The following is a 25,192-nucleotide window of genomic DNA, read 5'->3' on the forward strand; positions in this document are numbered from 1 at the left end:
TTGTCATAAGCAAGTTAAAATTCAGAGCTTCAACTCAACTCTCCGCTTCAAATCAACAGACGTTTACTAAGGTCCAAGTACTGTGCTTAGCACTCTACAAGATAGGGAAGAGATATAGGCTGTGATCCCTGCACTCTGATAATTTGTAACATTAGTTGAAGATACGTGCCACAGTTATACAAACCAGTTAGAAGATAATCAAGGCAGTGCTAAATCTGAGCCAAAATATATAGGATAAGGCATGAGTGTAACTGGATGCATAAGAGGAGAAGGTGATGTAGAGACCAGAAACTGAGAAGAATTGAATAGAAGAGGGAGCCTGTTTTAATTACCTCCAATTCGCTCCATTGGGGAGGCAAGAGATTTCTGCCCTAGGGCCCTGGGGATTGCCATCAATGAGGTACCCAACAACCAACAGACTAGACAGACAGCAATTCCTTAGTCTTATATACTCACAGCCCAGGGGAGGAGAACACTGTTCCAAGCAGGGCCACCTGGGGGTTGTAGTAGCAAGGGGGTGGGGCACCCCATGATTCCCGTGGTAGGACGTGATGGCTTGTCCCCAGGCTGGCAGGGAACTGAAACCCCCTACTCAGGATAAGCGGAAACTGTGCCTCATCCTTTCAATAAGGAGGGTTGTTTGGCTAGGGCATCTGATCTGTGGGAGCAGAGTAGGGTAGGCCATTTGAGGCCCTCCCAATTTCACCAGATGTCAAGATAGCCCATAATATTAAGCCTTCATTTTTGGCCTCACATCACAGGGCCTTAGATTGACCCTTGACTATAATTGGCGTTTGGACAACACTAATAGCCAGAACTTATTGATTATGTGGCAGGACCCTGAAACAGCCATGTTGGGTAGGTACTTTTAGTATAGCCATATTCAGATAGGGAAACTGAGGCAGAGACCGGTTGAGTAATTGCTCAGGTTTTGTAAATGGCATCTCCAGAATTCCACCCTGAGTGCTCCCACTCCGGAAAGTTTTCTGCTCTTAACCACTGTACTATACAGCTTCCTGATGTAGAGAAGGTTTGAAAAGATAGAAAACCAGTATGAGTGCAGGTAAAATTTTGTATCAGAGTGCAGAGTACAGGGAAGAATTTGTATCGAAGTGCTGAATGTGAGGGATAACAAAGAGGCTATCATCTTCCCAAACCAAAGTGTCTGCTGGCAAGGCATTGGGAAATCAAATTGGATAAAAACTGTGGGTCCAGGTTTCTATGAAGGCTTGAATACCAGAAAGATGACCTTGAAATTGGCTTAAAATTTCGCAGGTAGGATTTTGGTCAGGGGGAGACCTGAAAGTCATAGGTTCAGTTGTAGTCGGGTAAAACCATAGGTAAAAATATATTTAAGGTGATACATGTGTCCAGCCTGTCTAGAGTCTTTTAAAAATCCTGTCCTTAAAGTAAATGGGGTAATACATTGAAAGTTCTGCAGGAAAAAGATTTTCAACCTAGAGTCCTGTACCCAGCTAAACTGATGTTCAATTTTGAGGGTAGAACAAAGATATTTTGGAGTATTGAAGAATTCGGGAAATTTATTTCTTACATACCCTCTTCGAAAGGACTACCAGCAGATATATTATAGCAATCCAACATGACTACAAATACAAACATACAATATCCTTGCTTTTCAACATACACATCCAAAATCAACAGGTAAAACTGGTAAATAAAGCACCACATCTCTACCCAAAAGTGTAGATGCACAGCTAACAATATACTTGGGGCTGAGAGGCTAGGAAGGTTATAGATATTATATAGATGTTAGTAAAGTTAAAGAGTATATTAAGAAATGAAATGGTCACCATCATAGGTTGTATAGGGGTAAGCTTCCTATAACAACAGAGGGGAGGGGAAATCTGTTAGTGTAACCATAGAACATGAAAAGGTAGAGCAAAAGCAATAGAAAAGCATCAGCGAAAAGATGGCAAGATAAGTAGGAACAAATGCAAAAAGCTGAAATTCTATGAGCATATTTCATAAATTCTCATTTATCAAGATGTATATCTTGGAGCTTTGTATTTTTTCCTTTGAATATATTTAATAGGCTTATTGTTAAAATTTTCTGTTTGACATTTTCTAAAAGAAAAAAAATCTGCACTTAATCCAGATTGGTGTGCCAACACTCACATACTGAAGTGTCTGGGATATCCCAAGCACTCTAGACCATCCACTTTAATACAAAAAAAAAAAAAAAAAAAAAAAAAAGAAACCTGGATTTTCTGGTATATGCTTCTATCCGGCTACTTGAACACTGGAATTGGTTGAAGAAGGGTTTTCTAGGAAGTGTGCATAATACCACAAAATCAGGAATCTCTGGCTAAGCTTCCACTAGCCTATAGCTTGCAATTTTCAGCCTGCACCTTCTTTTCTGTTCCTCTTGTCTCTGGTAGCCCACTAACACCTGAAGTGTAAACTTAACTAGAGTTAACCATCATTGGCCGAGTCCCTGCATCTGTCAGATGCTTCCTTTCTTGTCTGCTACCTGCAGTGCCTCTATGCTACTATTTTGATATCTCACTCGTTCCCTTTGCCACTTCCAGCAAACAAGATTTACTAATGTCAGGGAGATATTTATGCCACAAAAGTGGCTGAGATTGTCCACAGAGCTGTGGGTGAAATAGAGGGCTGGGAAAGGAACACAGGAAAAGATACATATTTTAGGGGCAAGAGTAGATGAACAGATACCAAATTCTCCCCAGTGACTCCCAGATGTCCATCTCTAATGGAGATTTCTCTCCTGAATTCAGACTATATATATTCAATTGATATCTCCACTTGAAAGTCTAATAAACTTCTTGAACTTAGTATGTCATACTCAACTAGTATTAAACTTTGTCCCCAAACCTGAACCTCCTGCAGTTTTCCACATTATGGTTAACGGCAGATCTACTCTTCCAGGTTTTCATGCCACAAATCTTAGTGTTTTCCCTGAATGTTCTCTCTACAAGCCCAAGTACCACCTGTCACCAAATCTAATGGCCTCCACCTTTACAATGGATTGAGAATTCAACCCTGCCGCCCTGTTGGTGTGAAGCACCAGCTTCTGTAGCGTAGATGATCACATTAGCTCCTAACCAGTCTCTTTCTTTCTATAGTTGCCCAACATAGAGTCTTTTCTCAACACAATAGGCAAAGGGTTTTGGCTAAAAGAAGAGTTTGATGGTATCACCCTGCTGCTCAAAACCCCCAGGACTCCGTGATTCTCCTTCCTTGTTCTCTCTGATCTTCTGATCGTTTTTCCTGGCACTCTCTGTTCCCATGCCACAACCAGGATTACCCCCTTCCTGTTCCTTGACCCATTCAAGCACACTCTGGTATCAAAGCCCTTGCATTTACTTTACCTGCCTGGAATATTCTAGAAATTCTTCTTCACATGGTTCACTCCTTCGTTGCTTTTGGGTCTTTACTTAAAAGTCATCTTAGGCCTTCCCTGACTTTTCTACCTAAAATTTTAACCTCTACTCCTACTTTTCATATCCCCATTCCCTGCTTTAATTTTGCTCCTTAGCACTTACCACTACCTAACTGACCACATAGTTTTCTCTTTTATCTTGTTTGTTTCCTTCCTCTCCCAATAGAAGATGAGATTCATGAGAACAGGACTTTGTCCTTCTGGTTCAATGCTATATCCCCAGTATCTAAATTCTGCTTGGCATGTGGTAGGTTTTCAATAAATATTTGCTATGTGAATGAATGAAGACTAAGAAAAAGTAGAGAGAAAGCCAAGAGACAGCATAATGAGGCAACACTAAAGAGAAGAGGGCTGTGTTTTGAAGGCTATGCTTAACAGTCAAGAATGCTGCAGAAAAGTGAAAAGATTCAATGAAGAAGCTATTAACGCACCGAGAAATAGAACGTTCCTTCAGGAAATAAGTATGGTAACAAATGTGAACTATAGGTGCTTGCAGCCATCAGCTGGCATGAGTCACGCTGAGAAATGAAATGTGAGGGAATCACTAGAAAGTAATTTTCTCATTTCTTTGACAAAAATGAAATTCAGTGTATTTCAAACCAGAATATCATTGAGATATGGAATTTGTTTTTAAGGAAAATTATACTAACACAACTACCAATTTTATATTACATTTTACCTTTTGTTTTCATATACTTGAAACTATATCTTTTCAATTTTGAATCTTTTTTTCCCTTCTTGAAACCTTTTGATTAAGAGAACACTGGCAAATTTTAAAGTAAATATGCTATAACTAAGGAAAAACCCTTTAAAATTGAAGTCAAATTAGCAGATTCATATTCGTTTACACATCCCACAATCATCCTATTATTTAAGAGCTTATCTTGGGAAGAGTTGTAAACTCATAAATATCTGCTTCAGTTTGACTCCTTGGTGTGTGAGATACATGAGTAAAGAAACCTGTATAAAATATACCTTCTCATTTATAGTAATTGTGTGCTAAAGTTTAAGCAAATGATGAATTGTGTTTAATGTTTTGGAACTGTGAGTTGCCCATTTATTTGTCATGACTGCAGAGAAAGGACAGTGGAAACATTGCTCTTTCAAACACTAGAAATCATATTGGAGCTTTCCATAGTATTTGCAAAGCAAATAACTTCTCTGTAGATAAGGAAAGATATTTTAAAAATTCACTGAGTTCTTTTTAGTTTTCCTTTCATAGGAAGTGATTAGCAATAAGTTCCCTTTATCAGATATCACCATCCCCTATTCTAACCCTGCTTAATTTCTGTAGTATGTGGATTTGACATCCATACAGATAGGTTTACCGTTTAGGTGGATGAAGGCAGGCTCTGTAATGAAACACTCTGACAGCAAGGGAGTAGTTGTCGCTTTACATTAAATGGAAGAAAAACTGAACAGCAGAAATCTGCCCCTTATGATAGAGAACAGAGTGTAGTTAAATTAAGTGTTACTTGAGACCTTTATTGCCACCTGATTAGTTGTCAAATTGGCCCCTTGTTTCAGCTCCCTAGATAAATTGTCTGTAGTCTCTAGTTTTTCATTTTAGCTCACTGAAGGCATTTATTACCCAATACGTGAATAAATAGAATACTTTCTGGATCGGGTTATTTGTGTTCTGAACACCCTTTAAAAATGGATTCACTTCTTAAAGGGAAACTTAGGTTTCTGAATCTTTATTTATTTTTGCTCTGAAAGTTGAGGCTTGTATTGTTATGTATATATTACCAATAAACTCTTATTTAAACAAGCTTTTCAACTGGAAATATAAACTAAAGCAACCAGGGTTCATAGATGTCTGTTTTTCTTTGCCTGAGATATCTGGATTTCATCTTTCGTTTATGAAAGATACTTCACTAATCTAATTTTTCTTACTTAAAAGAGCTCACAAATAAGGGCCTTAGGTAGTCTGGTTCTGCTTCCATGAACCAGACTCTCACTGATAACTATTTTTAAAATATTAAGGACTTAAATTATATCAACTCACATACAGATGCCTTCCAGAAATTAATATTTCCTTTTTCAGGAAGAATGACTAACAAGTAAACGTCTTATAGAATTGAAATGGGCTGGGGGAGGTCAAATGACAGGGATCTGACAAAATTAATAAAACAGTTGACTAAAGAGTGGGTACTTCATCATATTGACATCATATTTGCAGATAAAATAAGGAACTACTCCGGGACAGAAACAGAAATGTTATATTCTATAGTGAGATTTTTTTTTTCTATCACCATAGCAACTACAGGGACCGTGGTTTCATTTTTAGAGGGTCAGAAACTATAAAGATCACTTATTTCTAGACAAACTAAAATAGTAAAAAGCTATAAGAGATTTCATCTCTGACTTTAAACTATTGAAACGGCAACAAAATTTTCTTTGGTGCATGTACCATTTTTCTGTGTGCAATGCCTCAGGGACGCAAATCTGTGTGGGGACTTTAAAAAGGATTTCCTGGACTCCAGCCAATTTTGACAGCATTCTCTGAGAATGCACCAAGGAGCTATTATCTAGATATCCAGGGAGTGTGACATCTCCTGCCCCAGTTTTTGCTTTTGGCTTTTCTCATTTAAGATAGAAAGTTTTCCTGCCTTGCAACATGCTGCCCAGCATTGCTAAAACTGTTCATAACTCGATTTGGAGCAAATCGACCATTCTCCAGAGAATTGGGAACTCTCCAAAGGTTTGGATTAAAATCAGGAAGCTTTGCAAGCTTAAATCCCCAGAAAGGAACTTTATCTATCTATCTAATTTATGTGTGCATGTATGTGTGTGTACATAACTGTCTATCTATCCATCTCCACATAAAAGCCAAACTATATAACTTTTATTCTGATGGGGAAGGTCCTCTTTCTCTTCTATTGATTCTCCCCCACCCCACCCCAACAAACATACACAGGACCTATAGCTATGGCTTTTTAAATATTCGGGCTCCAAAGGTATGGATTGATGTGGCCGAAATCCAATGCAACTTTCCAAGTCTTGTGTAGAATCAGGCGGAGAATTTGTTCAGAGTTCTGGCTTTAAGCTATGGGCTGGGAAGTCAAGCTAAGATGGAGTCCATGGTTTATGGTATCATGAAATGAGCCCAATCAAATGCTGTTGAAATCACAGCCCCAAGGTCAGGCAAATTCACAGAAACAGCAGAGGAATCATGTTGGTGGATATTTTTAATGCAGGACCTAATCATGCTAGAGGTGTAAATCCAAGTATTCCAGCACAGGCTCCAGGCTCAGAGCCATCAGGAGATGGCAGGCAAATTTTGCCAGGTGACTCCAAGAAAACAAAGAATAGAAGAGGCATGCTTGAGTCCAGTGAATTTTAGAGCACTGAAAACAGATACCATATCTATCCTTTCTTTTTTTTTTCTTTTGATATAAAAGGTTTTGCATTTGTTAGTAGCAAACTTTACTCCAATAACAGTGTCGGATGGCAATTAGAGCAAACTGCAACGAGGTACTAAGCTATTTTCTATTTTGTAGTAAAGGAGTTTGGTAGTGAAAGATGATCTGCTCTGCACACATTTATAGTTTCAGATCCCTAAAGTGCTGAAATTGCTCTTGATAAGATATTAATGACCTGCTGATGGGCGAAGTTAACTTTTCAGGGCTCGTCCTAGAAATTTCAGCTGCTTTTTGACTTGTTTCTCACTCCTTCCCTCCTTTCCAATATTCTTTCCTCCCTGGGCTTTAAATACATGACACTTCTGGTTCTCCTCATAAGTCTGATGGCAATTCTCTTTGGGCATCCTCCTCTCCTTCTTCTGGCCCTATTTTCCATAAGGGTTCATCCTTGAGTAGCTTTTCTTCTCACTCTGAAATTCCTTCCTGAGCAATTCACTGTCTCCCGTGCTTTTAAACAACACCTATAATTGAATGGCTAGTAATTCTGTATATACCACTGGGAGAAGATAGTTTTAACTTGCGTTCTCCCAGATAAGTAATTTCACAGCTATTTCTGTGTTGACATGTCCTTATTTTCCTAGTGTGGTACTCCTTTGCCTGTTAGATGAATACTCTTACCATGGAGTTAAATTAAGATGCTTAACCAAAAAATAATAAAGGCTTCCCAACACAAGCTATATATAGATGGCAGAGACTTCCTTGAGATTTTATAACCAGCCTCTCTCTCTCTCTGACCTCACCCATAACCATTGTATCTTATCCTGTCTCTGAGCTGATGTACTGGATCTGAGGACACAGTTGCTTTATTTTTTCAGATTCCCATTGGAAACATTAACTTGCACCCCTTACCATAACATTATTGTTGGATGTCAGTGCTTCTACAGCCTAGTCCTTCCCCAACATGAAGTCTGAGAATGAGGCAAAAAAGCCCTTTAAGATCTCCCCATCATCTCTCTGCTGCTGCCGGCTCTGACTTCAGGAGTTTACTTTCAGAACCTGCCTCCGGGGAAGCTACAGGCTCAAAATTGCCATTCCTTATCTAACCTAGTCTTCAACTCATGAATAGTTAAAATCTGTCCACATTTTTCCTGGAAACAGGCGCATATATTATTTGTATTGGTACTTGTTAAGTTTGTATATTTATTTACCTTAACAAGAAATACGAGATTTCTGGATCAGACAACATATCATTAATTGCTCCAAGGGCATCGTAGTGCCTGTTCCCTGTGGCCCTCATCCCCATGGGGCAATGCCCTAAGGGCCACATGTCCACTTGTATGTTCAGGAGATACATCACAGAAGAGAAACTCCAAATTATGATTATCAGAACTTATATAGGACAGACGGCACATCTGCCTCTGAAAGAGAGAGAGAACTCTTTGTTCTACAATGTAAACACATCCTGCCCAGGGAACAGGGAAGGTCTCTAGGGCTATTATCCTTGGCATATAAGTTGGAAGATGAGCAAATGGCTCTGGGAGAGCTAAGTTTCCAAACCTCTCGGAAGCAACACTAGCTTTAACCTCCAAAGAGTGCTTTCTATGTAACTTCCCTTTAACCCAGTTGTCAATGCTCTTTGTCAGAGAACCCCAGACCTTGCAGAAACATGAAAATATGTATGATCCAACAATAGTTGCCATTTGAGTCTCAAAATCTGATGCCAACTGCCCATTGAACGTCTACAGACTAATGCCCCAAAGACTTCTCAAAATGATCATGTCCACAGATGAACTCATCACTCACATGCACCTATAAAGGCATGCATGCAAATAACCTGTTCTCCCATCTGCAATCCTCCTACTTAGGGCCATACTGTCCATCTAGATGCCTGAACTACTTTCAAGTCCTTGCTCTTCACCCCAACACACAGTCTCTGATTTGTGCCATGTCTCCTGTATAAATTCTTTTTTTAACTCAAATATGAATACCAACTGGATACTTGATTATAGTAATGAATTTTTTGTTGACTTTGTAGATGTGACAATGGGATTTTGTTCCTTGAAAACCATTCTTACATATTAAAAATGCATGCTCAAGTATAAAATAGATAGAATGATAATATCTATTTGGTTCAAAAGAACCCAGTTGAGGAGGTGAGTGGGTGGGGGTAGCGATGAAACAAGGTGATCCCTGACTTCATGATAATTGGCTTATTGGAGTTCATTGTACTATTTCATCTCTACTTTTGTTTACATTTGAAATTTTCTATAATGAAATTAAAAAAAAAATCTGGCTGAATTTCTTGCAGAATTTTGAACATGGAATCCAAAGCATATCATTAAACATTTCCAACCTCTCTTTGCTGACTCATCTTCCCCTAATCATCTACATTTCCAAAGAGTCAACCAAATGTGTCTGTTCATGGTCCCCATTTTTGCATGTGTGTACCCTATTACATATACTGTCTTTCACACTGCTACTTATTAGCTGTGTCTGTTTCAAGGAGACTTCCTTCATGAAATCTTTTCTGAGTCTGTGGCCAAATCTGATATAGAATTCACCCCTTCTCTGAACTTTGGGAAAAGATTTAGTACCACTTAGACCACTCATCATATTCTTTCTTGTTATCTACCTTCTACATTTTTATTTCTGCCTTCAAATCTCCAAACAACCACCCCCTCCATAACTACCAAAATAAATTTCATCTAAAACTTCTTAAAAAGAAATAAAGGAATGAATCTGTGCTTCAACCCACATTTACTTTCCCTGTATTCTACTTACATACATAGAAAGAACTCAATAAATATCTTCTCTGTCCCATTGTCTATAACAATTCAGATAAGCAAAATAACCAAATTCATGCTTGCAAATACATAATTTTTAGCAAACTTATTTGGGAATCAGTATTTAAAAATATTTTTGTATTTATTAATGTATTTGTGATTTTTCCTCATAAATCTAATCTAGACAAAAATAATGGAGTTAATTCATGAGATGCATCCATTTATTCATTCATTCAACAAATAAACATTGGACACCTACCATGTGCCAGGCACAGTTTTTTAATATTTATTTTTATTGGAGAAGTAATAGGCTTACAAAAAAAAGTCATGAAGAAAATGCAGAGGTCCCATATACCCCTCTCCCTGTTATTAACCCTTTGCATTAGTGTGGTAACTTTATTATAATTGAAGAAACAGTATTATATTATAATTGTACTATTAAATACAATACATAGTTTGTATTGGGGTTCACTGTGTTGCACGCTTCTATGATTTTTTTTAATAAATTTATTCTAGTGACATATATACAACCTAAAATTTCCCCCTTTTAACCGCGTTAAAACACACAGTTCAGTGCTGTTATTATACTCACAGTAGTAGGCTACCATCACCACCATCCATTACCAAAACTTTTCCATCACCACAAACAGAAATTCTTTGCCAATTAAGCATTTACTCAACCATTGCATACCCCTACCCCAGTCCCTGGTAACCTGTATTCTAGTTTCCGACTCTTTGAATTTGCTTATGCTAATACTTTCTTATCAATGAAAACATAGAATATTTGTTCTTTCATATCTGACTTATTTCACTCAACATGATGTCTTCAGGGATTATCCATGTTGTTACATATATCAGAACTTCATCCCTTTTTACAGCTGAATATTGCATTAATGTATATACCACATTTTGCTTATCCATTCATTGGTTACTGGACGCTTCAGTTGTATCCACTTTTTGACAACCATGAATAATGTCACTATGAATCTTGGTGTGCAAATATCTCAGGCCCTGCTTTCAGTTCTTTTGGGTCTATAACTACAGCCAAATGGTAATTGTGTACTTAACTTTCTGAAGAATTGCCAAATTTCCATAGTGACTTTAGCATTTTACATTCCCACCAACAATGAAAGAGTGCTCCTATTTCTTTACATCCTAACACATATTTTCCTTTTTAATTTTTTTAATCGTAGCCATTCTAATGAGTCTAACATGTTATCTCACTATGGTTTTGACCTGTATTTCCCTGATGGCTATTGATGTTGAGCATCTTTTCCTCTGTTTTTTTTTTTTGTCCATTTGTATATCTTCTTTGGAGAAATGTCTGTTCAGGCTCTCTGCCCATTTTTTTAATTGGGCAGATTGTTTGTCATTTTGTTGTAGAGTTGTAGGATTTCTTTTATATTATTGATATTAAATACTTAACAGATGTGTGGTTTCAAAATATTTTTCCTGGGTGGTATAACATTGGCTCAGTAGCAAAATTCTTGATGTCATGCCAGAGGCCTGGATTCAATTCCTGGAGCCAACATATATATACATATATTTCCCCCCACTCTGTAGGTTGTCCTTTGACTTTTATGGTGAAGACCTTTAATGTTTAAAGTTTAAAACTTATAAAGTTTTCAATTTGGATTATGTCACATTTATTTTTTCTTTTCTTGCTTATGCTCTGAGTGCATAATCTAAGAAATCATTGCCCAAAACACAGTCCTGAAGATATGTCTGTATGTTTTCTTCTAGGACCTTTATGGTTGGGTCTTATGTTTAGGTCTTCTACCCATTTTTCAGTTCACTTTTATGTACAGTGTAAGGTAGGGCCCCACCTTCATTTTTTTTACCTCAGGATATCCAGTTTTCCTGACACCATTTGTTGAAGTGACTTTTCTTTCCCCATTGGTACATTTGGTATGCTTGTCAAAAAATAATTGGCCATAGATATGAGGGTGTATTTTTGAATTCTCGATTCAATTCCATTGATTCATCTGCCTGCCCTTGTGCAAGTGCTATGCTGTTTTTGTGTTTTTTTTTTTTGCATGGGCAGCCACCAGGTAATGAACCCAGGTCTCCAGCATGGCAGGTGAGAACTCTGCCACTGAGCCACCATGGCCCGCCCTCTTTTTTTTAAATTTATTTTTCTTGCTATACTGTTTTGATTAATGTAGCTTTGTTAGAAGATTGAAAATTGGTAAGTGTGAGTCCTTCAACTTTGTTCTGTTGGAAGAGGGTTTTGGACTATTTGGTGTTCCTAACTCTGCAATATAAATTTGACGATTGGGTTTTTTCCCACTTTCTGAAAAGAATGCTTAGGAATTTTGATTGAGATTGCATTGAATCTGTGCATCGTTTTAGGTAGAATTGATGTCTTACCAATAATTAGGCTTCCAATCATGAACATGGCATGTCCTATCATTTATTTAGATCTTCTTTGATTTATTTTAGCAATGTTTTGTAATTGCCCATGTGTAAGTCTTTACATCCTTCATTGAATTTATTCCTAGATTTGATTCTTTTAGTTGCTAATGTAAAGAATTTTTTCTCAATTTCTTCTTCTAATTGTTCATTACTGGTTTATAGAAACACTACTGATTTTTGGTTGTTGCTCTTATACCCCACCACTTTGCTGAATTCATTGATTTGCTCTAGTAGCTTTGTTGTGGATTTTTTAGGATTTTCTTTATATAAGATCACGTAAACTGAGGAAGGGAAAGTTTTACTTCTTCCTTTCCAATTTAGATGTCTCTTATTTCTTTTTCTTTTCTATTGCTCTGGCTAGAACTTCCAGTAAAATGTTGAATAACATTGGTGACAGTGGGCATCCTTGTCTTGTTTCTGATCTTAGTGGGAAAGCTTTTAGTCTTTCTCCATGAAGTATAATATTATCTGTGAGTTTTTCCTACATGTGAAAAGCTCACAGATAATATTAATTTTAATAATTTTCCAACAGTTTTTATCATGTTGAGGAAGTTTCCTTCTATTCCAAGTTTTCTAAGTCTTTTTATTAAGAAGTGCTGGGTTTTGTCAAATGCCTTATCTGTGCCAATCGAAATGATCATGTGTGTGTGTTTTTCTCCTTCATTCTGTTAATGTGGCATATTGCATTATTTGATGTTCTTATGTTGAACTACCCTTGCATACTTGGGATAATTCCACTTCATCATGGTGCATAATTATTTTAATGTGCTGTTTGATTCAGTTTGCTAGTATTTTGGTGAGAGTTTTACATCCATATTCATAAGAGATATTGGTGTGCAATTTTCTTTTCTTGTGGTATTCCGTCTGGCTTTGTCATTAAGGTAATGGTGGCTTCATAGAATGAATTAGGAAGTGTTCTCTCCTCTTCAAAATTTAAAGAGTTTGTGTAGGATTGGTACTAATATGTTCTTGAGTGCTTGGTAGAATTCGCACGTGGAACCATGTGGTTCAGAATTTTTCAGTTTCAGGAGCTTTTTGATCAATGTTTCTATCTCTTTACTTGTGATTAATTTGTTAAGGTTGTCTGTTTCTTTTGAGTCAATGTAGGTAGTTTGTATATTTCTCAGAATTTACCCATTTCATCTAGGTCATCTAATTTGCTGGCACAGTTTCTTATAGTATCCTCTAATAATCTCTTTTATTTCAGTGGGGTCAGTAGTAATATCCCTGTCTCATTTCTGATTTTAATATTTGTGTCCTTTGTCACCTTGTCAATTTTATTGATTTTTTTCTTCAAAGAAACAGCTCGTTTTGTTTTGCTCATTCTCTCTTTTGATTTTTGTTTTCTATTTCATTTATCTTTATTTGAATATTTGCTATTTCCTACTTTCTGCTCACTCTGGATTTAGTTTGCTCTTCTTTTTCTAGATATACCAATTGTGAGGTTAGGTCTCTGATTTGAAGTCTTTCTTTTTTAATATAAGCATTTAGAGCTCTAAAGTTCTCTCTCAGCACTGACTATGCCTTATATCATAATTTCGGTTTGCTGTGTTTTCATTTTCATTCACCTTAAAATATTTCCTAATTCTTTTTTTTCTTTCTGATCCTCAACCTGACTCATTTCAATTGTCTTGTCTTCAAGTTAGCTGATTCTTTTCTCTGCCAGATTCTGATCTTTTATTGAAACTACCTAGTTTGGTGTTACAGACAGACAACACAATAGATAATTTAATTTTAGGTAGTTATAAGTGCTATGAAGAAAATGAAGCAGGATAAAGAGAATTGAGTATGGTGAGTGTGAGAGAGCAATAAGAAAGGAAGCAAGAGGACCATTTAGGTATCTGTTTTAATAATCCATTTGAGAGACAATGGTAGCTTTTATCAGAGCTGTAGCAAGGGAAGGAGATGTGGTAAGATTCTTGATATGTTCTGAAAGTAGAGCCAACAGGATTACCCAGCATTTTGAATAATGGGAGTGGAAAATAAAAGGTCAAGGATGATTCCGAGGTCATCAGCCTGAGTAAATACTTTCTGATATGTTATTTGGTGAAATGGGGAAAGAAGCAACATTAGGGGGTGAAATTCAGAATTTGTTTGATCGCTTTAACTTTGAAGTGTTCATGAGACATTGAAGTGTCAAGAAAGTAGTTGAATTTCTGAGTGTGGAGTTCAGAGAAGAAGTGAGGGCTGGAGATAAAAGTTTAGGAGTCATTGTTGTATGGACCAGTAATCAAAGTCATGGGATCGAAAGGAAAGTAGTATAGACAGAGAATGAAAGAAGTTCCAAAACTCAGTCAATAGCACTTCGATAGGAAGGCAGAAGTAAAAGGAGAAGGTAACATTAAAGGAAACTGAAAAGTAGCTAACAAGAAAGTGGAAGAAACACCAGAAAATTTCAGGTTGCAGAAGCCGAATGAAGAAAGAGTTTTAAGATGGAGGGAGTGAAAGAAGTCTATTAAGATGATGACTTTGAATTACCCATTGAATTTGGCCATGTTGAATTCTCTGATAAACTTGATTAGGATTGATGGCTTTCCAAAGTCAGTAATTAAGACTTATAAGACTTACTTCTGTGAGTGTATATGTTTCCTTTTTCTCTTTCCATAGGCAGCTGATTTATTTCAGATTTGTTTTCAAATTTCTATATTACAGAATATAAAAGACAGCCTACAACAAATCTCAGGTCGGATTGATGTTATTCACAAAAAGAAGCCAGCAGCATTGCAAAGTGCCACACCTGTGGAAAGGACAAAGTTGCAGGAAGGTCTCGCGCAGCTCGGTTTCCAGTGGGATAAAGTTAACAAGATGTACAAAGACCGACAAGGGTATGTAACGCTTTCATTTTATTGAATGGTTGTACCTGATTTGAAGGAACTCTAGAATCCATTTCAGTGCCCTCCAAGGGGGAAAAAAAGAGGTAGGGAAGAAGAGAGAATCACTACCAATGGTAAAAGGTAAGTGGAGTGAAACAAACAATATCGAACAGTTCAACTAAGGAGCTGAACTTTTAGAAATCATTCTGTAATGAAATCAACATTATGTTGGAGTACTGTATGATCCTCTAAAATTTCACATGATGTCAAAACAGGTTTGGTTAATGTAATTGGAATTGTTTGAACAGTCTTCCAATATGAAATGTATATTTTTAGTCAAGTCTGTGTCCTCCATATTTTTGACTGTTGATACTCAGATTAATATGCCTAAAGTATAAGCCTATGAACAAAAAGTTTATTTCCATCTACCGTTTCTATTTTCGAGGGTCAAACTCTATGATTGTCAAGTCACTTTTTTGTGCTCTGCACGATTTGTTATAGTGATTTAAAATAATTTTTAGTGCTTACCTTAATTATAATGTTCAGCTTTTGACTTATATTTTCACTTAGAGTCACCCACATGCATTCTTTAGCCTCACATCAGGAAAAGGTAAAAATTTGTTTTTACATTTCAAGTAATAATACCTAAAATGTCTTTCAATTACTTTCAAAGTTCTCAAATATTTCCAGGTATGGTGGCTACCTTGAAGCGTATATTCTCCCTAGTAACTTACTCCTAGAATTTATTACACAATAATCAATTTGATTATTTTCTGCCTCCTGCTCAAGCTCCTTAATGATGAGGGCTGTGTTTCCTTTTATGTGATATACTCAGGCCTAATAGAATACTGCACCTTAAGTGTGTGTTCAGTGTGTCTAGACTCAAACATCCTTCCAGAAAGCTAAGAAGATTTTTCCCTTGGGTGGTCTAATAGGTGTATCTCACATTACTGGAAAACAGCTGGTCCCAGGGTATAGGAAGCCAGTCTTGATAAAGGAAAAGAAGCTCAGCAAGCCTGTGTACATGTACCACAAAACACAAACTTACGCTTATTCTGTCACCATGATCACCTTCTCTAAGTGTCCCAAACTGACTCATTTTGAGCCTCTGCAGGCTACTCCTATGAGATCAGTTTCACCAGTTTCTTTTGGGGTGTTCATTCCACTTCTAAGATGTTCCCGTTTCATTGTCATCTTTTCCCAGACAATATGTTCCCACAGTCATCCATCCATCTACGGTGTTCTCTAAGACCCTGGGGTGTTTATTGGGTAGTCAGTGATTACAGTGCTTCTGTAGACACCTACCACTCTTACAGTAGAGATCTAACTTTCTGCTTCTTGAGGCTTCTCCCCTACTTTGTTATAAATCATCTTTAGCCAATGAACAGGACATTGTTCCCTCTTCATAAAGTCTTGCAGCCATTTTCCTTTCAGTTCACCTTCAAACCTGGACTTTAGAAGAAACAGAATCACTAATGCCATTTCACAAAGAGGGTAGCTGAAAGCTCTCCCCAAACCCAGGGTCTTTCCTATTTCCAGCAAAGGATAGAGTAACTCTAACCCCAGCATATGCACTCCATCCTTATCTAGAGACTGGCACAGCTTCCTCATGTTACACTAATTCACCTTTAGAAATTGGTCAGGAGCTGTTAAATTTCCTACAAGTAGTAGGCCAGTCTTGCATAAAACTGTTTAAGTAATTAGTTATGAGCAAAGGTTCTAAACTACAACTTGGTTTAGAATGTTGGTTCTGATGCCAACTAGGTTTGTGTCCTTGAGCAAGTTCTTTAACCTTTGTGCTCCATAATTGCCTAATCTATACAATGCAATAAGCCTAGTGTCAACATCATGTGTTTGTTATGAGGATTAAATGATGCAGTACACGTAGAGCACTTAGCAGATTGCTTACACTTGGTAAGTGCTCAATTAGGGTTGGTAATTTTGATGATGAAAATTATGGACTATGGCTCTCACAGTCTTCGTGCCTGTTCATTCATTCTTATAGTCTTTCAAAATTTCCTGAGCACCATAGAAAGCTGAATTCAACTTAGAGCCTACTTTCAAGACCCTCCTAACCTAGGAGAGGAAATGAACTACAAGCCAGTAAAATAAGGGTTGATAGATACATTCCATGCTGAAGTATGAGAACATTATCCTTGGGGGATGGAACAATAGCATCTTAACTCAAACTCAGAAATAAAGGCCTATGGACCATTCAAGGTTCTGAGTTGCAAATGAAAGAAAATGACTCTACTATAGGCAGAAATACATAATTTACTGAAAGGATCTCTGGTAATTCCTGAAATCAATGGGAAAACCCTAGAGCTAGATTGAAAGAGTAGAAACCATCAAGGAAGACCAGGCTTAGCATCCAGAAACACCAGCTCTGCAGAAATGTAAAGTGTTGCTTCGCTTTATGTGCCACTCGCTCTAGGATTAAGATCTCTGGCAGGAGCATCTGGTAGGGCAGATGTTGGAAGTGTTTTTGTTTGTTCATGTGTTTTTTTCCTGTAAAAGTTAAGATAAGAAATGTATTAGTTTTTGTGGGCTATATGGTCCCCATATAGTTGCGTAAAAGCAACCATAGACAATACATAAATAAATGGGCATGGCTGAATTGTGATAAAACTTTACGAAAACGTGTGGTGGGCCAGATTTGGCTGGTGGGTCAAAAGTTCCCAACCCCTGCTATAAGGCAAGCTTAGGTCACAGAACTAGGTATCAACTGCCAGGTTTCAGGAACAGTGAATAGTTGGAATTGCAGCAGGAGTCAAGGCTTTGTCTCCCTTCAAGGCCTATACAATGGTAGATTCCTAAAACCTTGGAAGAATTTAGAAGCTACATCCATAAACAAGCAAATATCCAATACATTCTTTATGTTGGGTTCTCAACAAAAATCTGCTGACTTTTTTATTAAGCCAACTTAAGGTTAAATTAAAATACTTTTGGGCCAGTGAGAAGGGCTATTTAGATATTTTTCGGTATGTGAACCCTATATGATAGCGTATTGAAAAGCTATTGCCACAATAACGCTCTGAAATAAATCACCACAAAATGCAATGGCTTAAAACATTGAGCTTTTATTCTCATGCTCTTGAGTCTTTAGGTTGGCAGTGGTTTGGCTGACTCAGGCTAGGAGTGCCTGGCCAGCTCTGCTTCTAACTATGGGTTAGCTAGGTTAGGCTTTAGGATCCAGGTTGAGTTAAGGGCTGCTCATATGTCTTTATTCTGGGACCTATAATGAAGAGTCATTGGCATGCTGTTCTCATGATGGCTCACTGGAGCATGAACCAAGCCTAAAATCTCAAGAACCTTCATGGCCTGTGCTCATGTCAAGTCCACTAACATTCCACTGGCCAAAGCAAAGTACGTGGCCAAGCCTGACATCAATAGAATGGAGAAGTATTCTTTTTCTGCAGTGGAAGGAGGCTAGGAGTGATTATTTGCTGAACGATAATTCAAATTATTATAGCCGGTTAATAATGATAAATGATATTTTTCAACTAGAAAATACCTTTGTGATTTTTTCCAGCATCACTATTTTGCAGGGAGGAAACTAAATCCCAGAAATGTTCAGTGACCTACCCAAGCAATACTAAACCATACATTTGCGTATTTCTCTTTCACCAAAATGTTTAACTCTATTAGGTATGCATATTTTTCCTCACAAGAAGTTAAAAATATGAGAAATATACATTAGACCCTAGGCATTCCCATGACATGGTTTCTGAGACCATCATTAATCACCAAACTCATGAATCGCACAATTAAAAGTGCTCACCTTTATTAAATGTTATAAAGTGAAATAAACATTGCTGTTAAGGTGAGGGCATGTAGAGTATTAAAATCAGATCAATTTGTGAATGACACTTATTGTCTAAGAAACCTGCTTCCACATACTATCTTCCAGCACACAAAATTTCAACATGTATCTCAGCAAAGTTACAAATCATGGGGGTTGGGGAGGGGGGAAGGGAAGAAGGGTAATTGTAAGAAGATGATAGCGTGGGAAGGTCCAGGAATCAGTCCCTCCACCAGAGCAACTATTCAACAGGCAGCAATTGTCTGAATCAACTCTTTTGAAACTCTGGAGTCCAGTAGAACACTACAGTATCCAGACAAGAAAGAACAGAAGGAAGAAGATGATAAATTACAGTAAATGCTAAGAAATTGCTTTTTCCATGGGCAGTAACCAGTGCCCACCTACCATTCTCACAGCAGGCAGCAGCAGGGTCTGGTCCCTAGCATAGCTTGCTCATTGTTGGGGTGGGGGAGTGGAGGGGAGAAGGATGGGAGGGGCTGATCGCTGATCACTGTTTTTGATTAGTCATTCTAGATTGTTGGCAGCCCAGCTCTGAGGGCAGCCATTATTCCAACCCATCCTGGTAAAAAGGATGCAGAGGAGACTTAAAGATAGTATGCTTCCTCAGAGCTGCAGAGGGCAGTTGAAGGGTTGCATTGGCTAGGAAGTGGTCAAGTCAAGAAAGCACAGCTTTGGGGAGCCATGGGAGACGTTCCTGGAACCCTTCCTTGACCTTCCCTCATCCCCTGTGCAGGGAGTTTGGAACTGTCAGGCTCTGGTCCCTGGCCATGTCCCAGCTGGGAAAGACTGACTTGGGATAGCCTTCTGTGGTAAGGCTAGAATTTTCCTCCAGGTAAAAGCAGTTTGAAACAATAAAAGCCCTGTAATTAACTTTTGAGGTAGACAGCCTGGAGCAAAGGCTTACCTGCTTTTACATCCTGCCCTGGAAGACCCAGAAGAGGGAGAAGATCTCTTTCCTTGGAGTAGAGGGAGCACTTAAACTCCTGTAAACAGGGTCCCTCTAAGTCCACCAACACACAACAGGAAAAGACATAGGCCCAGAAAAGACAGGGAAGATTCTCCACTTTGCATTCACCTTGGACTGACCTTCCTCATAGGAGAGCTAAGCTCTGAGACAGAGCACAGACAACACAAAAACAAGTTACAATGATGGTAAAAAGGTGTTTTTTGCTTAGATTTACTTTATTTTGTTAGCTCCTGACACTCAAGAAAATCTCTGTCCTGTCACCAACTGATGACAAACTCAAGAAACATACATCTCAGGGAATAAATCCGAGAGTTAACATTTTAAAATACTAAAATGTACATTATCCAACAAAGGATTACAACACAAAGAAACAGGAAATGTTGGCCCATCCCAAGGAAGAGGATAAATATGCAGAAAATGTCAATGACGAAAACCAGACCGTGGACATAGCAAAGACTTTAAAATTGATTGTCATTATGCTCAAGGAGATGAAGGAAAATGCTGGGAAAGAACAAAAGGATATCAGGAAAACAATGAATGGATAATATGAGACTCTTAATAACAGGATAGAAATTTTAAGAAAAGAACCAAACAGAATTATTGGAGTTGAAGACCACAGTAAATACAAAGAAAAAATTCCCAGGAGGGTTCAACAGCACATTGGAGCTGAGGAAAGAAGAATCAACACAAGACAGTTGAAATTAGGCTGAGGATTAGAGAGATAAAAGAATTATAAAAAGCAAAAGTAACCTAAGAGGCCTCTGGAACACCATAAGATATAAGACTTACAAAGCCTAAATAGCAAAATGGCAGAAGAAAGTCTTACATTATCAGTAGTGACTTTAAAAATAAATGAATTAGGAGCGGTACAATGGTGGCTTAATGACAGAATCTGCACCTGCCATGCCAGAGACCTGGGTTCAATTCCTGGAGCCTGCCCATGCCAAAAAAAAAAAAAAAAAAAGAAGTCAATGGATTAGAATAAAAAAGAAGAATGAAGTGGGAAGATAAACATTTCCTGATTTTAAAGCTTATTATAAAGGCAGTGGTAAAAACAGCATGGTACTGGCACAAAGATAGAGGTACTGACCAATGGAATTGAATCGAAACTGTGGAAATAGACCACCAAATCTATGGTCTACTGATCTTTGACAAGGCCGCCAAATCCACTGAACTGGTAAAAATTAGTCTCTTAAATAAATGAGTATGGGAGAACTGGATATCAATAGCCAAAAGAATGAAAGAGGACCCTTACCTTACATGCTATGCAAAAATTAAGTCAAAGTGGATCAAAGACCTAAATATAGGAGCCAGTACCACAAAACTCCTAGAAGAAAATATTGGGAAACAGCTTCAAGGCCTGCTAATAGGAGGTAGCTTCCTAAACAACTCTTCACCCAAAACACAAGTAACCAAAGAAAAAATAGATAAATGGGAATACCTCAAAATCAAATGCTTTTGTTTCCCAAAACACTTTTTCAAAAAAGTGAAGAGGCATTCAATTCAATGGGAGAAAATATTTGGAAAGCACATATCGGATAAATATGTGATTTACATTGATATGTATTTATTTCATTGGTATTGATAAAGAGATCATATAAATCAACAACAAAAGAGCAAACAACCCAAATATAAAATGTGCTAAAGATATGATAGACATTTTTTTGAAAAGCAAATACAGATGGCTAAAAAGCACATGAAAAGAGGGCCATTTTCATTGACTATAAGGGAAATGCAAATCAAGACTACAATGAGATGCCACCTCACACCTATAAGAATGGTTCCTTAGATAACTAAATATTGAGTTGCCCAATGACCCAGCAATACCACTACTCAGTATATACCCAGAAGGACTGAAAGCAGTGACAGACAGGCATTTGCACACCAATGTTCTTGGAAGCATTATTCACAATTGCCAAAAGATGAAGCAATCCAAGTGCCCATCAACAGAAGAGTGAATAAATAAAATATGTTATATACATATGACGGAATATTATGCAGAAGTAAGAAGAAATGACGTCCTGAAGCACAGGACAACATGAATGAACCTTGAGGACATAAGGCTGTGTGAAATATGCCAGACACAAAATGATAGATATGTATGATTTTGCTTTTATGACCTTGGTAAAGGTTAGCTCAGAGGCTTAAAATACAGAATATAGGGGACCTAGAGACACATGGAAGCTAGAGATGCATGAACAGTTAGCTAATGAGGCTGAACTTAAATGTAAGGAATGGATAGAAGTGAAGGCAGTTCATTAGTGGGTCTATAAGTAATATTGCCATATTGAAGGTGAGTATGATTGAAAGGGATTGTATAGAGCCATGTATCCAACTGATTAACACTGCAAATGTAGATAAATTCTTGCATGAACTACTTCAAAGGTATAATCTTGTACAAAGAGTAAATAATATCAAGGTGTAGTGGAAAAACCATTATATCATGCTATGGGCTTTGTTTAATAGGAAGACAACCACAGTACCACAGCAACACCAGGGCTAAATAATTGGGGGGGAAGGACAAGAGTTAAGGGGAGGTCTGGATTTTCTATTTGGTGAAGTTGTGTTTATTGGTTATTTTTCTCTTGGATGCAATGAAAATTGTCCAAAATTGAGGGTGTTGATGATTATACAGCTAAGGGAGGATATTGTGAGACATAGGCTGTTGACTTTGGACATTATACACGATGCCCAATGGATGGATGGAGGTGGCTGAAGGATACACTGACTGGGAAGTAGAATAGCAAACTATGGTGTATGCATATGATCGAAAATTGTGCTGCTACAGAAAGGAATGAAGTTGTGAAGTAAGCAGTGATGTGAATTAACCTGGGGGACATTATGTGATTCAAAAAAATTCCAGAAAGAAAAGAGAAAATATTGTATGGTTCATTTTAGAAAATACTTATAAGAAAATTAGGGCCTAGATTGTAAGCTCTTATAACAGTCACATTTAGTCCAGAGTTGAAATTGTTATTTCTAGATTTTGACATGCTGTGCTCTAGATGTATAACATGGTATTTCCCTACCTGTGTGACACCTAAGTCTCAGAGTACGACTTCTGCATGTCTGAAATGCAGCATTACCACATACAACAATTGGTGAAGAAATTTAAAAAGAGATAAGCCTTCAATTAGAGAGAAGAATGAAGCCGATCAGGTAGGGAATAAAGTACATCAAAATACAGGTGTAAGGAGAACATTGTCCATATTTTAGAACTTCCCCTAGTGTATGAGACCAAAGAAAGAAGTTTATATTGTGCAAAACCTAAATTTTCTGTAGTACACAATCTAACTCAACCTATCTGGATAGCTCATTTAAACAACCCAAACACATGGAGCCCATAATGGGAATGAGGGCTTGTAATTCTGCATAGCTTGATGTAATGCCCAGATACATCCCAGAGTATGTTGAGAAGATAATCAAAAGTATTGGCAAAGTCCCTTGAGGGATGGGAGCAAACACGTGGAATTATTAAACTTTACCACCAGGGAAACTCTTGATACTCTCTCAAACATCGGGAACTCCCAAGTTAATGGGCCAAGCTCTCGATCTTGAGGCTTGCTCTTGTGAAGCTTATTCATGTAGCAGAGAAGCTAAGCCTACCTATAGTTATGCCTAAGAGTTTCCTTCAGGAAACCTCTTTTGTTGCTTAGATGTGGCCTCTCTTTCTCTAAGCCTAACTCTGCAAGTAAAATCATTACCCTCCCCCGCTACATGGGACATGACATCCAGGGGTGAAAGTCTCCCTGGCAAAGTGAGACTTCCCAGGGATGAGCCTGGCCCTGGCACTGTGGGATCAACAATGCCATCCTGACCAAAAGGGAGAAAACAAATGTAACAAAATAAGGCATCAATGGGTAAGAGAGTTCAAATTAAGTCGAGAGGCTATACTAGAGGCTACTATTCCACAAGCTTCAGCTAGATATTGCTATTTAGTTTGCCAAACACCAACTAAAACCATTCCTGCCAACCCTAGAGAACACTGAGGGCTCTATCTGAGATGCTACAAAAATGCCATGTTCTATGATTACTTTCCAGAGACCTATATCCTCTAGATGGCTTCCTAGGTCAGATAAGTCCTGAATTGCAGAGGGGCCAGCCTCTCCAGGGTATCACCTAGTTCTATCCCCCTATCCCAATATGAAGTATCCACAGCCCTTTCCAATATGAAAAAGTTAGAATGGGCATAGTCCAATTACTCTAAAAATTGGGAGAAAGAGCAAAGGAGAAGGTGGAGTTATAACAGAGAAGATAGGATTTAACAAATGAGTATGATTGCCAATTCATTATATTGATATTTATTTTAGTCTCCAGTGTCTTGGAGCAGCTAGAAAGAAAAACCTAAAACTGTGAAACTGTAACCTGTACCAAACTCTGAAATCTCTTCGACAACTAATTGTTGCAGTTTACTTTGAAATGTATTGCTTTTTTGTATATATGCTATTTTTCACAATAAAAAAGTAAATGGATTAAACTCTCCAGTCAAAAGTCAGATATTGGCAGAATGGATATAAAAGCAAGATCCAAATATATGCTGTCTAGAAGAGACTCACCTTAAATTCAAAGATATAAGTAGGTTGAAAATGAAAGGATTGAAAATATATATGATGCAAATAGTACCAAAAGAGAGCTATATTATCTATACTAATATCAGATAAAATAGACTTTGAGTTAAAAATTCTTAAGAGGAACAAAGATGGTCATTATATACTGATAAAGGGGTCATAAAAAATGTATCTAACATTTTATAACAAAATATAAAAAACAAATTACTGACAGATTTGAAGGGAGAAATTGATGATTCTATAGTAATAGTAGAAAACTTCAATAAACCACTTTCAGTAATGGATAGAATATCTAGACAGAAGATCAATAAGGAAATACAGGACATGACTCATACTAAACAAACTAGACTTAATGTATATATAGAACACTTCACTCAACATCAACAGAATACAAGTTCTCTTCAAGAGCCCATGGATCATCTCCAATACAGACCCTATTTTAGGCCACAAAGACAAGTCTCAATGAATTAAAAAAATATTAAAATCGTACAGTGTAACTTTTCCAAACACAATGGAATGGAGCTAGAAATCAACAATAGGGGGAGAAGTGAAAAAAATCACAAATATGTGGAAATCAAACAGTGTACTCCTAAACAGCCAATGGGTTAAGGAGGGAATCAAAAGGGAAATTGAGAATTATCTTGAGGTAAATGAAAATGAAAATAGAACATACCAAACCTTATGGGATACAGCAAAGGCATTGCTGAGAGAAAAATTTATAGCTGTAAATGCTTACATTCAAAGATGAGAAATATTTCAAGTCAGAGCCTGAATCTCAAAACTGGAAAACTAGAAAAATAAGAACAAACTAAACCCAAAGCAAGCAGAAGGAAGGAAATAAAGATTAGAGTGAAGCAAATTAGATAAAGAATAAAAAGTCAATAAAGAGAATGAACAAAACTAAAAGTTGGTTCTTCGAGAGGATCAATACAATTCACAAACCTTTAGCTAGACAGAAGAAAAGAGAAGAGGAAACAAATGTGTAAAAATCAGAAAAAAAGGGGGACAGTACTACCGATTGCATAGAAATAAAAAGG

At 37.5% G+C, this 25,192-nt stretch overlaps 1 protein-coding gene across 9 annotated transcripts in view; it reads left to right on the plus strand.

The window, feature by feature from the left end:
• Positions 1–25,192, plus strand: part of DMD (dystrophin) — a 2,428,671-nt gene that overhangs the window by 1,258,582 nt on the left and 1,144,897 nt on the right. For all 9 annotated transcript variants that reach the window (XM_077145121.1, XM_077145123.1, XM_077145120.1 and 6 more), the window contains one exon: positions 14,637–14,809. In XM_077145121.1, the coding sequence (XP_077001236.1) occupies positions 14,637–14,809 (173 nt within the window). The remainder of the gene's footprint in view (positions 1–14,636; positions 14,810–25,192) is intronic.

The sequence above is a fragment of the Tamandua tetradactyla genome, chromosome X (assembly GCF_023851605.1).
Source record: "Tamandua tetradactyla isolate mTamTet1 chromosome X, mTamTet1.pri, whole genome shotgun sequence".
NCBI classification, from domain to species: Eukaryota; Metazoa; Chordata; class Mammalia; order Pilosa; family Myrmecophagidae; genus Tamandua; species Tamandua tetradactyla.